The following is a 15,813-nucleotide window of genomic DNA, read 5'->3' as shown; positions in this document are numbered from 1 at the left end:
GTGTGATGCGTCATATGCCATTTGCAAATATCATATAGTTATATCCTACTATCCTACTAATATTATAAATGCGAAACTTTGTAAGTATGTGTGTGTGTTTGTTGCTCTTTCACGCAAAAACTACTGAACCCATTGCAATGAAATTTGGTATGTAGACAGCTGGACAACTGGAATAACATATAGGCATCTTTTTATCCCGATATTCCTACGGGATATGGACTTATGCGGGTGAAACCGCAGGTAGCAGCTAGTAGGCTATATATGTACCACGGGCGAAGCCGGGGCGAACAGCTAGTGCGCTGTAAATGGTTCACGTGTTTGCGCATTCAAGCAATAACCGTGTAATTTTAATTTGTACATCCTTTAATTACGCTACGAGGAAATAGATTAAAAGGGACGAGGCCTCGAGACCAGAACTTTGTTGCTTTGTAAAAATATGAATTAATAATCCTTGTAGGAAGCAATTTATACTGTGATCATAACCTATATTTTATCCGACTTACAAAACGAGGTTTTCTAATTAACGTCGAGGATTCCGTGCCTACCGCAAATAGAAAAGAAAATGACTGTTATTATTTAGTGCTTTTTACGGTTTTTAGTACGTGTTTTTCTGTCATAGTTTTCAGTTATTCTTGTGTAACTGCGTAAAAAAGCAGAAACAACACTTGAAAGCCAGTTTCCTTGCGGTGGACCTTAACTATGTTAAATGAAAGTCAGCCAAACATGGCGGCCACCACAAACCGTCGGATTAAACATTATTTCACAACTCCCTCGAATGTGGTTATTAAATGGCTCGATTAGTAAAAAACTATACACTATGATAAATATCAAACTCAAACATTGATTTATTCAACTAGACTTCTTATAGAAGCACTTTTGAATCGTCATAACACAGTTATAACATTTACCACCGGTTCAGAAGGCAGTTTCTACAGAGAAGAGCCGGCAAGAAACTCTGTATTACTCTTTTCCAATCATGTCAATTTTACATTTTAAGTCTACATAGGTAATATTTATCACTACATAGTATTAAACAAAGTCGCTTTCTCTGTCCCTATGTAGGTATGCTTAAATCTTTAAAACTACGCAACGGATTTTGATGGGGTTTTTTTATTAATAGATAGAGTGATTCAATCAGAAAGTTTATATGTATATCTATTAAACTACTCAGAATAAACGCGTGCGAAGCCGCGGGCAACAGCCAGTGAATAAATAATCATAAAACCAAAATAATAAGGCATATATACTTATATACTACGTGAATATCCTTGCATTGCCTACATAATATAGTTTAATGTATATATGCATCTACAAGTGGCACAATTTATTAACCGACATCAAAAAAAGGAGGAGGTTGTGGACTGTATTTTTTGTGTTTGTTACCTCATAGCTCTTTACGGGGCGAACCGATTCTTATGATACATGATACATTTTTACAGTGTTATTCACATTTATACATTTAAATTTCATTAATTTCATTTAATAAGTCGTAGCCTGGTTAAATCAGCCATTTCATTAATGGCCTAGGCTATTTAATAAACGGCGCCGTTTAATGATTACATTCAGATGTATAGTCATTACATGGTTTAAGAAGAATTAATAGAACGGCTCATTTAATAAAGAGCCTGGGCCATTAATGAAATGGCTGATTTAACCAGGCTACGACTTACATAACCTTAAAAAAAGGGCAATGCTTGCGTCATATAATGGTGACACAGTATATTGCATGTATGCATAATGGGATATGGGAAAAGGATGGGAATAATCTTTATTCTGTACTAGCGTTCCACCCGCGGCCTCGCCTGCTTGAAATTCGGTTATATCGCTTCCATCTCCCTATTTCAACTCCTTCTACCCTTCTTTCGCGATAAGAATCATCCAATGTCCTTTCCCAAGTTCAGTTCTACCTTCATACCAAATTACATCAAAATTGGTTCAGTGGTTAAACCACTGAAAACGTGTGACGAACGCGTGAAAGCGTAACAGACAGACAGACAGACAGACGAGAGTTACTTTCGCATTTATAATAGTAGGGATTATAATTGCTTAAAATGGAGGACAGGTATGTTCGTTAGATCGCAAATTAGGTATGGTTGGAATGGGGATATAAAAAAATACGTACAGCAAATTTTAGGAAATAACATAATTCTGACATAATTTCTGGTGCCCGTCCACACAGGCGAGTTCTTTGAACTCAGCCTAGAACGGGTGCCACTTATCACATTTACTGTAAATGTGTATAATTAAGAAAAATCTTGTAATTTGATAAGAAATAAATTTATTTATTATTATTATTATTATAATTACCGCCGACCGCCTCTTTGGTACAGTGGTTAACGCGTAGAACCGAGGGGTCCTGTGTTCAATTCCCGGTGGGGACGCACAAACATCGGCTCGGTCCGGCAGGACACAGACGGCTGATCACCTACTTGTCCGTAAAGAAAACCGAGCAGTGAAACAGATGTACATCATCTGCCCCATACCCCACTACGGGACACGGGACTTCACTTCCTTATGATTACCACTTTCAAAAAACAATAACGGGTATCCCGTTACATTCCTTAAAAGCCTTTGTTCGTTTCACATCTTCCTATAAACACAATTCCCATCCGATTTGTAACATCAAAATTTAACGACTTCCTATTTGACTTGACTATTACCTTTGCAATTTCCTCAAACGATTCAGCAGTTTTTTGCCGATAAAATACATATATATGTATGAAACACGTATACCGTTTATGATAAAACTTCTACGCCTAAGAAACAAACAAACTCATTAAAGGACATTAATTAATTAACTTCAATTAAGTGCGATTGTTCAAACCCACATTCTTTCTACATACAAAACATGTTATGACATGCTCATAGCATAAAAATATTCATGCCCTTACATGTTTTATCGTATTACTTTTAACACGAAATGACAAAATGTCCAGCCTATATTCATCCAAGTAAAAATCTACGTTTCGTGTGATTGTATAAGACAAACGGACACAAACAAACACACACACGTCTTTATGTATAATAACAAAGGTACAAAGTCTAGTCGATCTAGGTAAACTGTATCTATATCTATCTAGAATACAGTTTATCTGAATACCTAAGCGATACACGTGTATACATACTGCGTTTCAAACACAAAGCACACTTCTAGTTAAACAGTTATTAAAATTACACACACAAAGGTCATTGAATCGCTTTTGAAAAACCGAGCATTAAAATATACTTGGGAGTAAAATTAGCGAAAACCAACTACGCCTTTAACGCCATACAGTTTAAGGTGAAAACCGTGTGTATTGATAATAAAACTAAAAAAACAGCTGAACGTCTACCTGTCAATATCCTTTATTGAAAAAGGGCTACCTGCCAGCATAAACAAAATGTCTACGTGTTTTTACAATCAGCTGATTGACAGCGCACCATGTTGGATACAGCTCCGTCGCACAATTAACGGTACACGAGTTACAAAATAATTTAATTATTTTTTTTTTCCATGAAATCACCGAACACGGTCGCATTATACTCGAGAACTTGTCGGGAACTTTCTATTTCTATGCGAGCTGATAGAACGCGAGTTAACGCGTACTAAAATACAAGAGCACGGTGAAATTTAAACATATGTTGTGCTGTTCCGTTGAATATCAGACTTACCTTTTACAAAGCAAGCTGGAACGCCTTACTCCACACCCAATGCCAACGCTATAATATAACACTCTGATAGTCGTTTCGTTTTCTCTTCAAATACATTATGCACTTTTAACAATATGTCGGGACGCGAAACGCTGTCCAACTAATATCTAAGGTATTTTTACAAGCTTTCGCAACAAGCGAGCGTCCGCTTACCGCCCGCTATAATAATGAACTAAAAAAATGTCAGCTGGGCCAAGACCGCTCTCATTGGTAAATCGATTGAAAATCTCTAGAAATGAAATAAACTTTTCGCCCATCTCGCTCGCACATTTCCCGTCCCTGTCACTTGCGATTTAAAAATTGAAATTAAGGCAGCTTAACGTGTTTATTTCACAATATAAACTTCATATTGACGAGTTTTTAAACATACACTAAGATTATGAAACAATAACGAATGTTTATAATTCGCGAATTTTCTGTTTAGAATCATATGGAAAACAATGCGACCTGTCATCGAATGAGCAATGTTTATTGACAATTATAAAGTGCGCTGTGATTGGTCCTTGCACAGCTGTTTTTGACGCTTGTTAGTCCACTTATAAGTTTCATAATGTTACCACTAGATATCGCTAAGTAAACTCAAACAACAAGTTTTAATAACTTTATTGGAATGATATTTTAAAACTATAATTAATCAAAAGTTTGTCCAATACACTTTGAAATATAAAATATCTCTAAAACTTAAATGAAAATCTCTGCATAAATGAAAGTAATGAATTTGAGAAATGAGTATGGATAGTTATTTGACTTTAAATGCAACGTTACCATGGCAACTATTTTGTTTATTGTTTGATTATAATACGGCCGATTAAAACATGTCCATGTTTTCTTGTTGAAGTAGGTTACCTAATTCTGTTTAATTTACGTGCATTATATGATACGTCTCAAAAATACTTCTACTATTCTTTATCTGAATATTCGTTTTACGATACTTTATATGGAGTCTATAGATTTATTAGCACGTGAAAATGAATTTAAGAAACTCAATAAGCAACTGGAGAAAAAAACGGAGACGTTGATGAAGGAAATTGAACAAGTTATGGTAAGTAAAAATCGCTTTCGTAAAGTCATATTTTGCAAACATCTTAAACTTTATTTACCTTCTTCAAATTGTTTATTTTTCGAAAGTAATGATAATACAATAAGTCTATGGATAATCTTGCTAAACTTATTTATGTCAATTGATAAACTTTGTATGTGATAAAGCCTATTTTACATGAACTAATTATGATTTATTAGCATTGTGTGTGTTCATTCTTTACACAGTGTCTATGAGATTAACTTCATATGTATATGCTTATATGTCTATATGTCTTTCTTTCACAAAAAGTTTTAAATAAAAACCTATTATTCGGAAATCCTAGTAAGCAAAAATATGCTTGGATCAGGGAATACCTTATACAAATTATATTATTCTCGTTTTAATAATTTAATTCACTAATCATGCATGTTTAATATATGCTCTAGTGTATATTGAAAAAATTCTGTCTTTATCTATTGATTTTACAGCAAAAACAGGACATATTCTCCGAGTTTTCAAACAGACTAGTACAAACTCCAAACAGACATCTAAGAAAACATTGTGACTCTCCCATCACTCCAGATAAGATACCCACCAAAGTGCAAATTAAGAAAAAAGAAAATAGCCCTAAAAATAATAATACAGATTATAATACAGGCACAGATAATGAAATTAAAAAGTGCATATCAAATGTGTGTGAGTGGTGCCAAATGAGAAATAAGGAAAATGATCACATGGAGTTTTTGTATGCATTTGTTTCTGTTAATGTTAAGGAAAATGTTTTGCCGCAGTCGTTTGTAAAAGGTTTGTTATTCTTTATTTTTTGAGTAGTGTATTCCTGATTATCTAATTTAAACACATACTTTAGTGTTTAAATAAGATTTTCTAGATTATGTTAAAGTTCAATCTGTACTTATTTAAATAATTGTAAAGGGATAATGTTTGTACATTACAGGTATGCAAGAGACAATTTTTTTAATTAGAAGACGCTACAAATATTTGTAGCATTTACACTTTTTTAAATAATATGCTTTGAAAAGTTCTGAGAACAAACAGACAAGTTCAAAAATATGTGCCCTGGTCTTATTGAATAAAAAAGAAAATTCTTTTAAACAATTTCAGATCGAGTCACAGTTGAAAATGTATGTAAATTTCTATCGGCCAAAGTGAAACTTATGCAGGAACAAATAGATAAATTACAAGCTACTATAGATAAAATGGTAAGGTGTTAAATACATTAAAAATGTAAATCACACTTTAATTACAGAGTCAATTTAATTGTAGAGTAGGGGAAGTACCACACCCCCACAGAAGACCGGCGTGAAATAGGATACTGCTGTGTTTCGTTCGATGAGTGGGGGAGCCGGAGGCCCATATCCTTTTCCTTCCCCTCCCCAGTCCTTTCCTTTATTCCTCTCGCCAATCCTTTCTCAAACCCTTCCCAATTTCAAGTCGGCAATCCATTTGTTGAGGCGTAAGGTCTGCAATGGACCTTATGCCTCTCCAAATGTTCTTGGGCGGTTGTAGCGCTTACCATCAGGCGTCCCACCAGCTCCATTGCCGACTGTGGCATAAAAAAACAATGGTCTCCACTATTTTTATTTATTCTGATGATCCTAATCACAATAGGTTAAACTCATATAAATATTGTATTGACACCAATCCTTGATAAGTGTACAAAGTTTGAATTGGGGTCAAAATCATCATGTGAAGGATGATTTCATCTGACCATCCCACGACCTCGGCGATGAGCGCGGGAAAACGGGACACAGTGGAGTTTAGTCGGTAGGTCCATTGCTTACCTAGGCAGTGGGAGTCCGACACAACCCACGTCCTTTCCCCGGGCCGTGGGTACATACCCAAGTGAGAATCCTCCACTTAAAAAAATGGTCAAAATCGAGTCTAAGGGATACATACAAGCATACTAATGAAGCCAATACAAGCGTATTAAAAACGCAGATTGTATCTTATACTTTTCTTTGTAGTTTAGACACTAAAATCGACACGAATTCAGATTAAATTCAAAATGAGATAAGACATATTATTACTGTAGAGAAATCTCTTTCAGGCAACCATACTGAGATAATGTTTACTGCATCTATAAGATGTTATGTAGTGGTTGAGTTAATGTTAACCAGCAGCGCCCCGCGGTTTCACCCGCGTAAGTCCGTATCCCGTAGGAATATCGGGATAAAAACTTGCCTATATGTTTTTCCAGTTGTCCAGCTGTCTAATTTGGTAAATTTCATTGCAGATAAATGTTTTTGTTTTTTTTTTAATTTTTCAGGCTAAGCAGTGCGAAGGTCACATGGGACAGTTAGCAGGTATGGAAAGCGAGAGGCTATCCCTCGTGAGCAGAGCCAATACTCTCAGGTCTGAGGTAGCCGATGTTAGAGCGAAGTATGCAGCTGTGAACAATAAGTTTAATGTGGGTAGTTTGATTATATTGCGACATTTGTAAAGATCTGGGCCTCTCGTATCCTTTTCCTCACCCCATTCCAATCACAAATACCCGCCGTTAGTCCTTTATTCTATCCCTTTGTTTTTTAGCCGCACATAAAACAGATTTCTGGCGTGGCGACGCATGCCATGGCGACGCGTCGCCACGCTAAATGATAGTGCATAATATATACAGTCTATATGCAGTAGTGGGTACGGTGTAATATTTTATTTTATCATTATGACATATTTAGTTCCTATCACAGTCTATTCTTTGCATATTCATTTTATAAAATAATGTCTATGTTTCACATCTGCCAGGCGTCCCGTGACGACTCACATTTTTTTCCTATAAGCGTTCAACATGGTTGCAAAAGATATCTCTGCGAATGGTTTATATAAAAAAAACACTAAAACTATATTCAAAAGATGTTTATTTCTTTGTTTCTTTAATACTATTTTAATAGTAGACTTTATTCACTGGAAAACAACTCGACTCTATTACAATACACATTATGTTATTCGCAACTAGCTTTTGCCCGCGGCTTCGCACGTGTTATATTCGAAGTAGTTTTATAGATGTTATTATATATAAACCTTACTCTTGAATCATTCTATCTATTAAAAAAGACCCCATCAAAATCCGTTGCGTAGTTTTAACGATTTAAGCATACAAAGGGACATAGGGACAGTGACAGCGACTTTGTTTTATACTATGTAGTGATTTTGCACTGTTGAGTTTCTATCTTACTTTGATTGAAATCTTTCTTTGACAGGAAAAAGACCGTCTCTACAAAGAACAGAGGAGCGTATCGGACAAACTGACGGTTGAGATGAAAAGCTTAAGGGCGAAAAATGCGAATTTGGAAGCGCGAGGCGCGTCGCAGGAAGAGGCTATAGTGTCGCTGAAACATCAATTGGAAACTGTGAAACTGTCTGATAAGGTATAAATAGAATGTAATGGTCTTTATGGTTCCGCAGGACACTGGCACTGCCTAGTGCGGGATCCAATGAATTCACATTCCTATATGTATTAACTTTCAACTTTAAGAACCTTGGACACGTGCGTATTACTTGTGATTTTTATGTCTATCTTAAAGTAATAAAGATTTTTTTTTTTATTTAATATTTAATATTTTAATGATGTCATTTAACAATGACGTCCCAAGAACTCGGGAGGTTCTTAATTCGACTAGTTTTTTCCTGCTTCGCTATTTGATAATTATGTGGATTTTGAACTGATTGATTTTGTGTTTGATGGGGAATTGTTTTTATTTGGTACCGTCTTAGAATTTAGTGTTGCACCCTACTTTGTGTGTACCTTATCTGTAAATAAGGCAAAAAATTAATAATCTTAATATATAAAAATTCCCAATGAACTCTTCACCAACTCAACCGATTTTGATGAAATTTGCCATTTTATGTGTTATTTGGTCCAACTTAAGATAAAGGATAGTTTTTATTTCGATTAATTATCCCAATAATTTATAATCTTAATATGCTCTATTTGGTGCCTTGTTAGAATCTTGTGTGGTACCTTCCAGCCGTCTTAATAAGCTGAAAGGCAGTTACATTTTATAATTAACTAGCTACAATAATAGAAAAATATAAAAATCTGAAAGGAACGGAGCCGGGTCTCGACCCGACTTTTTTGTATATTTATTGTCCCAAGCAGACGCAAATCGAAGAAGACTTAAACCATTCAATTATCTTTAGCTGTTTTCGAGTTATAAGTGTTGTTACTCATATTATTTGATAATCTCGAGAACTGGTCCAAAACCTTAGTACATAAGGTCTTATACAAGCTATCGAGTTGCGTGTTCAATACTATATTTTTTTTTTGTACAGGAATTCCGCGACGCAACACGCAACCTCTCTGCGTCACATCAGAACGCCATCTGTCAATTAGAAGCTAAAGTTAAAAGTCTAAACTCGCGTATAGACAAGCAAGCGGCGCTCATAGACAACTTGAAGAAACAAAACGCGCTGCTGGCGACAGAGGGCGCTTTGAAAGCGCTAGAACGGGAATATAACGAGTTTTTGAATTCGGATTTGGAATAAAGATTTGAAATATTTTAATCTGTGTTTTTCTTTTTTATTAATGCATGTTAGGTATGGTTTTATTTTAACATCATTATGTTGATGTATTTATTCCAATATAAAGATAATGAATAAAAAAACATGATTATAAGGTCATTAATTAATTAAATTTAATTTAAGGTTTATTTTTCTTGATATCCCAATAGTTCCCTGGAGATCGAAGCCAGAAACTACGCTGTTATCTTTACAAACATTATACCTAAGAGACGGGGCTTTTATCAACTTCTTCAGCAAAACATTTTAACTGCCGCAAAATGATAAGAATTTAAAAACTTAAAATCTTACCTAGATGATAGATCTCAAACTACAATTTGATTGCATGGTAAAATTGCGCTTTACGTTGCTAAACTGTTAGTGTATAATCTATGAATAAACATACATATGTGGTAGTCGAGCACGTTTCGCCACGAATTGGGACAGCTCGCACCGGGGAAGTACCACACTACCCACAGAAGACCGACGTGAAATAGCATTCTGCTGTGTTTCGTTCGGTGAGAGGGGGAACCGGAGGCCCATATCCTTTTTCTTACCCTTCCCAGTCCTTTCCTTTATTCTTATCGCCAATCCTTTCTTAGTCCCTTCCCAAGAAGTCGGCAATCCATATGTAGAGGCGTAAGGTCTGCAATCGATCTTACGCCTCTCCAAATGTTCATGGGGCGTCCACCGACTGTAACATAAAAAAAAAACGCAATATAATTATGATCTCAAAAACTATACTATTATCATTGCGATTGAAGTTGTAATAATTCTTAGAAATCAGATATCTACATGTACACATTTTAATTGGAACAGTAGGGTGACAATTATATTGTAAGTTTTCCTTTAATATATAATTACTAGCTGCGCCTCGCGGTTTCACTCGCGTAAGTCCGTCTCGCGGAATATCGGGATAAAAAGTTACCTATATGTTATTCCAGTTGTCCAGCTGTCTACGTACCAAATTTCATTGCAATCGGTTCAGTAGTTTTTGCGTGAAAGAGTAACAAACACACACACACATCCTTACGAACTTTCGCATTTATTGTATTAGTAGGAAGGATATTACAAACATAACTGTTTTCTTATGAGAGATTTGACTTCATAGATTATACACTAACATTTTAACTACGTAAAGCGCAATTTAACCGTGGAAGACAAGACCAAATAAACTGTGTTTGAAGACTAAAATCTCCCGTACCGTACAAAAATTTCAATAAAATCTTATATTGTAAAGATATACATAAAACTGCGCCTTCATTCTTTTCATATTGCATCAAGAATAAATCTCAATCCTTGTCATTAAAAGTATCAAATAACGCAGTGCACACAAGGCCATACAAAGAACAGATGAATAATAAATATCTAAAACTGATGAAGTCACACTAACTTCAAGGAAAACTAATATTACTACACTATAGTCTATAACAGTACGTAGTAATCACAAAACAACGGTTCACTACATGACCCATCGATAACACGACCTTTAAATCATTTTAAAACGAAATCTCAAACAGATAGAACGTGTAAAATGAAAACCATAATCTTATTATTTTTTGCAATTATATTGTGTGTACACGGAACTCATTTGGTGATTGGAAATATAGCGGATCGTGTTGTATTAGAGCATCAAGAAAAAGTCGAATATAACGCAATACCGTTTATTAAAAGAATCAAATACTTTTTTTATTCTTCGCCGACGAATAAACCCATACGGGTAAGTTAAGCTTATCTTTGTATTTAAAGTAATCTTTATGTAAATAACTTATTGTTAATGATGTCATGTTTAATCACAACACTTGAAATGGTATTCTAATGGTTCTATTGAATTATGGTACGTATAATGATATTGTTTTAAATGTAACTACTTAAATAAATAATCTACTGATAATATCTTTTCATCAGAATTTATAAAGTAGAGATTTTAATGTTCTATAATGAATATCACAATGATAGTGAGGGGATCCCCAGGTTTCTCTTTAAAATCGAAGTGTGAGAAATATTTTTGAAGTTCCTCTTTGGACATGAAGGCTGAATAGGTGAAGTCCCCAGACCCTACGTGGTGTAGATATAGGGCAGATGCATTTTATCTATTTTATTTTATGGTTTTCTTTGCAAGTAAGTCAAAAAAATGACTTACCTACCTCAATGAAAACATTTTATAATTTACTTATTATTGCATCGCACCTAGGACTTCGGTTCTACGCCCACGTCTACACCACTGTGCCAATATAAAGTTTCATTACCTTAACTTTATTTAGCAAAATTATATCTACTAATAACATTGACATAATTTGAAAACAGTAGCAGATTATTTATTGGCCACTCTCTCTCTTGTTTCTTGAACAAATTGCTTTGTTATATGACGATTAAGAAGCGCCATTTAAGTCTAGTCGAATAAACAAATGTTTTAGGAACTTCAATATTTATAGCTAAACTCTTTTTTTTTCAGGGCATTCAGGCTTTAGACACATACCACAGTAAATCTTCAATAAACATCACGGCAGGGGGCGTGGGGTATCCCTTCGTTAATATGCGATTAAAGAGTGAGCGAGGCCGCGGTCTCAGCTATGATATTGGCATATATGTGAGCCCGGCCTTTTTGTAAATTTAGCATTTTATTTATAATATACGGACTATTTTATTTATGCGTTTTATTTGCATTTTTGTTGCACAATATCTATTTTGTTTATTGTAGTGTTTGCATTATAAACCAACTCTCCGACCGCGTTAAAATTTATCAAAATCCTTTCCTTTGGATGCTTATATCATTCATGTCACAGTCGACAATGGAGCTGGTAGGACACCTGATGGTAGGCGCTACAACCGCCCATGAACATTTGGAGAGGCATAAGTCCATTGCAGGCCTTACGCGTCTACAAATGTATTGCCGACTTTAAATTGGGAAGGGATTGAGAAAGGATTGGGGAGAGGAATAAAGGAAAGGGCTGGGGAGGGTAAGGAAAAGGATATGGACCTCCGGCCTCCCCCACTAACCGAACGAAACACAGCAGAATGCTATTTCACGCCAGTCTTCTGGGGGTGTGGTACTTCCCCGGTGCGAGCTGGCCCAATTCGTGCCAAACCGCGCTCGACTACCACATATAAAAAAGTCATATCTGCATATCAAATTTCAGCCTGATCGGTCCAGTAGTTTGGGCTGTGCGTTGGTAAATCAGTTAGTCGGTCACCTTTGCGTTTTCTATCTTATGATCTTATCAATATTACTAAATGTGCCGTGCGGTTTCACCCGCGGACAAAAGCAAATTGACATTTCTATAGCTTATATTATCTCTGGATAATGTTCAATATAAATAATAAGTAGTTTAACTATAACAGGAGGAAATAAAACACAATTTATTAATCACCAATATATTATAAAAACCTACTGTTACAAAGTACAAAACTACAATTGATATAAAAGCAACGTCTCTTATAACCAATAACTAGCTGTGACCCGCGGTCGAAACCGCGTAAGTCCGTATCCCGTAGAAATATCGGTATAAAAAGTGCCTATGTGTTATTTCAGTTGTCCAGCTATCTACGAAGCAAATTTCATTGCAATCGGTTCAGTAGTTTTTGCGTGAAAGAGTAACAGACGCACGCATACATATGCATCCATCCTCACAAACTTTCGCATTTATAGTATTATTATTCGCCATTAGATGTCAGGAAGAATCATAATAAATTGGGACTACTCAAACGCAAGTTACTTAAGTCGATAAAACGCGAATAAAACACGAATATGACATTTTCTAAAAAAAATTCCTAGCTAGATCGATTTATCGCCCCCGAAACCCCCTATATACTAAATTTCATGAAAATCGTTGGAGCCGATTCCGAGATTCCAATTATATATATATATATATATATATATATATATATATATATATATATATATATATATATATATATATATATATATATATATACTAGCTGCACCCGGCAAACGCTGTTCTGCCTTACTCTTATCCTTTAGGGGTATGAAAAATAGATGTTGGCCGATTCTCACATATACCCAATACGCACACAAAATTTCATAAGAATCGGTCCAGCCGTTTCGGAGGAGTTTGGCAACGAAAACTGTGACACGAGAATTTTATATATTAGAATACAAGAATTGCTCGTTTAAAGGTATAAGATTAAAACATTACGCACCGCGCGCCATTTCGTACAAACGTCAAAGTTTGGCGCGCAATTTATTTTAATACTTTACAATGCATTGGCCGATTTCACCACTTGCTGATTATGTCCCTCATAGCCTATTTGACACTTGAGTATAATAATTGTGTCATTTATCTGACAGTTAAGCTAATCAGAACATATCAAAAAGCTGTTAATACGGCCATTACACTTACACTATTATAATATGCGTGTGACAGCGAAAACCATTTTTGTATATATATATCCTTGGTTTCTAGATTTGGTATTTTGAAATAAATAAATTCAATATGCCTTTAACTTCATTTCCCTAATGTATGATTAAACAATTGTGCTCAAAAAGTACGTAGTACTTAATGCCAAATAAAATACCACGCAATTGAATTTGTAACTATAAATCTCCTATCTCTGTGAAAATATATTAGATTTTTATTCATTCTATAAATTAAGGGCATAACAGACATCTTAACGAATTGTAACCATTTAAAAATTAAAGACTTAAAGATTTTAAACGCGATTTAATCATTCTATTATTAACCCGACGCTTCGAACACTTTAAGGCGAGCGTGAAGCGTGAGCTTGTATCAAACACAAGAAAATACTAATTTGTAATCAATTAATTCACTCATTAATTTGGAATTTAACAAATAAAATAGATTTATAAGTCAAAGGCTTTGGTAGTGACACCTAAAGTCCATAAATAAATAGGTTTATATTATGTTAATTTCTGTCTGAAGTTTGATTCTTCCCAATGCCCTAATTGTCAAAAGAACAACATATTTTTATTCAACATTGAATTAATTTTACGTTTATTTAAGGTTACTACTCAGTAAATGGCAATTTTTTTGTGAAATCGTACAAATTAAAATAATATTTCAAAATTTATCACAACAGGATATCTTATGTATATTGATTTGTCTTTTTTAGACTCCCATATAATTCGAGTCAATAACTAAAATTAACCTAAATTTTTTTCACATACCTATTATGGTATATTAGGATCCAATTTGATACAACTTTAATTATAAAATCATTTCACCTTATTCGCAGTGGTTAATAAGACACAATCAGGTAATAAGTTCAATTCCGGATAGAACATATTCTAGTATATATGTTGTGTAATAATTTATGTATTTTATTATAATTTATTCTAACCCTGTCCCAGCAGTAGGAATATATATATAAACTGATATAAATATTCTTTACTGACTTAGCAAACCTTCTGACCCACTTAGTGGTTTAAAACTACAGGTTACACATCATCGAAATTCATCAAAATTTCTTCGAAATCGGTCAAACAGTTTTGGAGGAGGTTGGTTACAAACACTGTTACACAAGAATTATATACATAGATATAACCCTTTGCTTACTTACTCCAGTCATTTGATTAAAATACAAAGCATGCTTGTATATGTTTACTTCCATAAGTTTACAATTAAGTAAAAAAAATGCGGGTAGATACACATTTTTGCAACATTTTTTATAAAGAATAAGGGGAGAAATAAAAAAAAAACTACAAAATCAACAAAAAACCTTAAAAAATTATGGGTAGTTTAATTGCTGCAAGATATACGACAGTAATACAATTTCTTCACCATTCTAAATAAAGACATACTAGCGGTCCGCCCCGGCTTCGTTCGTTGTTCATAACACTCAGCGATTACCTACATATCCAACAATAAAGCATCTTAGAAATGGGTCTAGTAGTTCCCGAGAATTGCGGCATCAAAACTCACTCTTCAACGACATATTATTTAGATAAATCGATTGGTATGGATATATGTAAACGCCTATAAACTTCCATCTCTCAATATCTCGAATCAAATACATAAGCCTGCGATTTCGCTATATCTTTGTATACAAAATACATCCCCATATCGCGGGCCCCCACCATAATTCCAAAACGAATTTCGCTCAACAACTCAGTACTCAGAACCGTTTTTAGCTGGCTCTTTTCTGGAGAAACTCTTTCAAGGATGGCCAGTGAATAATCTTTAAAGTATTATGCAAAAACGCGCCTTTAAAGAAGTCTACATCATGCTGTAATCAACTTGGCACCTGCTGGGCAAGCTCCCCTCCCACCACCCCCCACTGTCTACCCCTATCGCCCTCGACACGTCAATACCGCTAGGTTATATCACTATGACGCCATTGCAGCGGAGTGCTTACTTATCTTCTGCAGATTTTAGTTGAATAAATAAATGTTTGACACGTCAATATGGCCAGGGTACATCACTATGACGCCATTGAAGCGAAATGCCTATTGAACAAAACTTGAACAACTTGGAAGCGCTTTAAAACACTTATTGATTATTCAACATATATTCCAAGTTTGGGTCCGTTTCGAAATTTCCTCCAAAAAACGCGGGTAGTCACAAAAATTCACTGACACACATCACAAGAACCAACAGAAGACGGCCATAACG

At 34.9% G+C, this 15,813-nt stretch overlaps 2 protein-coding genes across 2 annotated transcripts in view; one reads left to right on the top strand and one right to left on the bottom strand.

Annotated features, from left to right (window-relative positions):
- The first annotated feature begins 4,492 nt into the window (after positions 1 to 4,492).
- Positions 4,493 to 9,229, top strand: LOC119836449 (testis-expressed protein 9). Its single transcript, XM_038361777.1, has 6 exons — positions 4,493 to 4,732; positions 5,200 to 5,515; positions 5,834 to 5,931; positions 6,999 to 7,139; positions 7,927 to 8,094; positions 8,999 to 9,229. The coding sequence occupies exons 1-6, from the start codon at positions 4,565 to 4,567 to the stop codon at positions 9,209 to 9,211; spliced, it is 1,104 nt and encodes a 367-aa protein (XP_038217705.1). The 5' UTR covers positions 4,493 to 4,564; the 3' UTR covers positions 9,212 to 9,229.
- A 5,560-nt stretch (positions 9,230 to 14,789) lies between these two features.
- LOC119836445 (BTB/POZ domain-containing protein 10) overlaps positions 14,790 to 15,813 on the bottom strand; it is a 5,284-nt gene continuing 4,260 nt past the window's right edge. Inside the window, exon 5 of the mRNA XM_038361772.1 lies at positions 14,790 to 15,766. The gene's annotated coding sequence lies outside the window, so the exon portion shown is untranslated. The remainder of the gene's footprint in view (positions 15,767 to 15,813) is intronic.

Source organism: Zerene cesonia, chromosome 24, assembly GCF_012273895.1.
Source record: "Zerene cesonia ecotype Mississippi chromosome 24, Zerene_cesonia_1.1, whole genome shotgun sequence".
Lineage (NCBI taxonomy): Eukaryota > Metazoa > Arthropoda > Insecta > Lepidoptera > Pieridae > Zerene > Zerene cesonia.
Note: the sequence above shows the minus strand (reverse complement) of the source record. Positions and strands in the feature narration are given on the sequence as shown.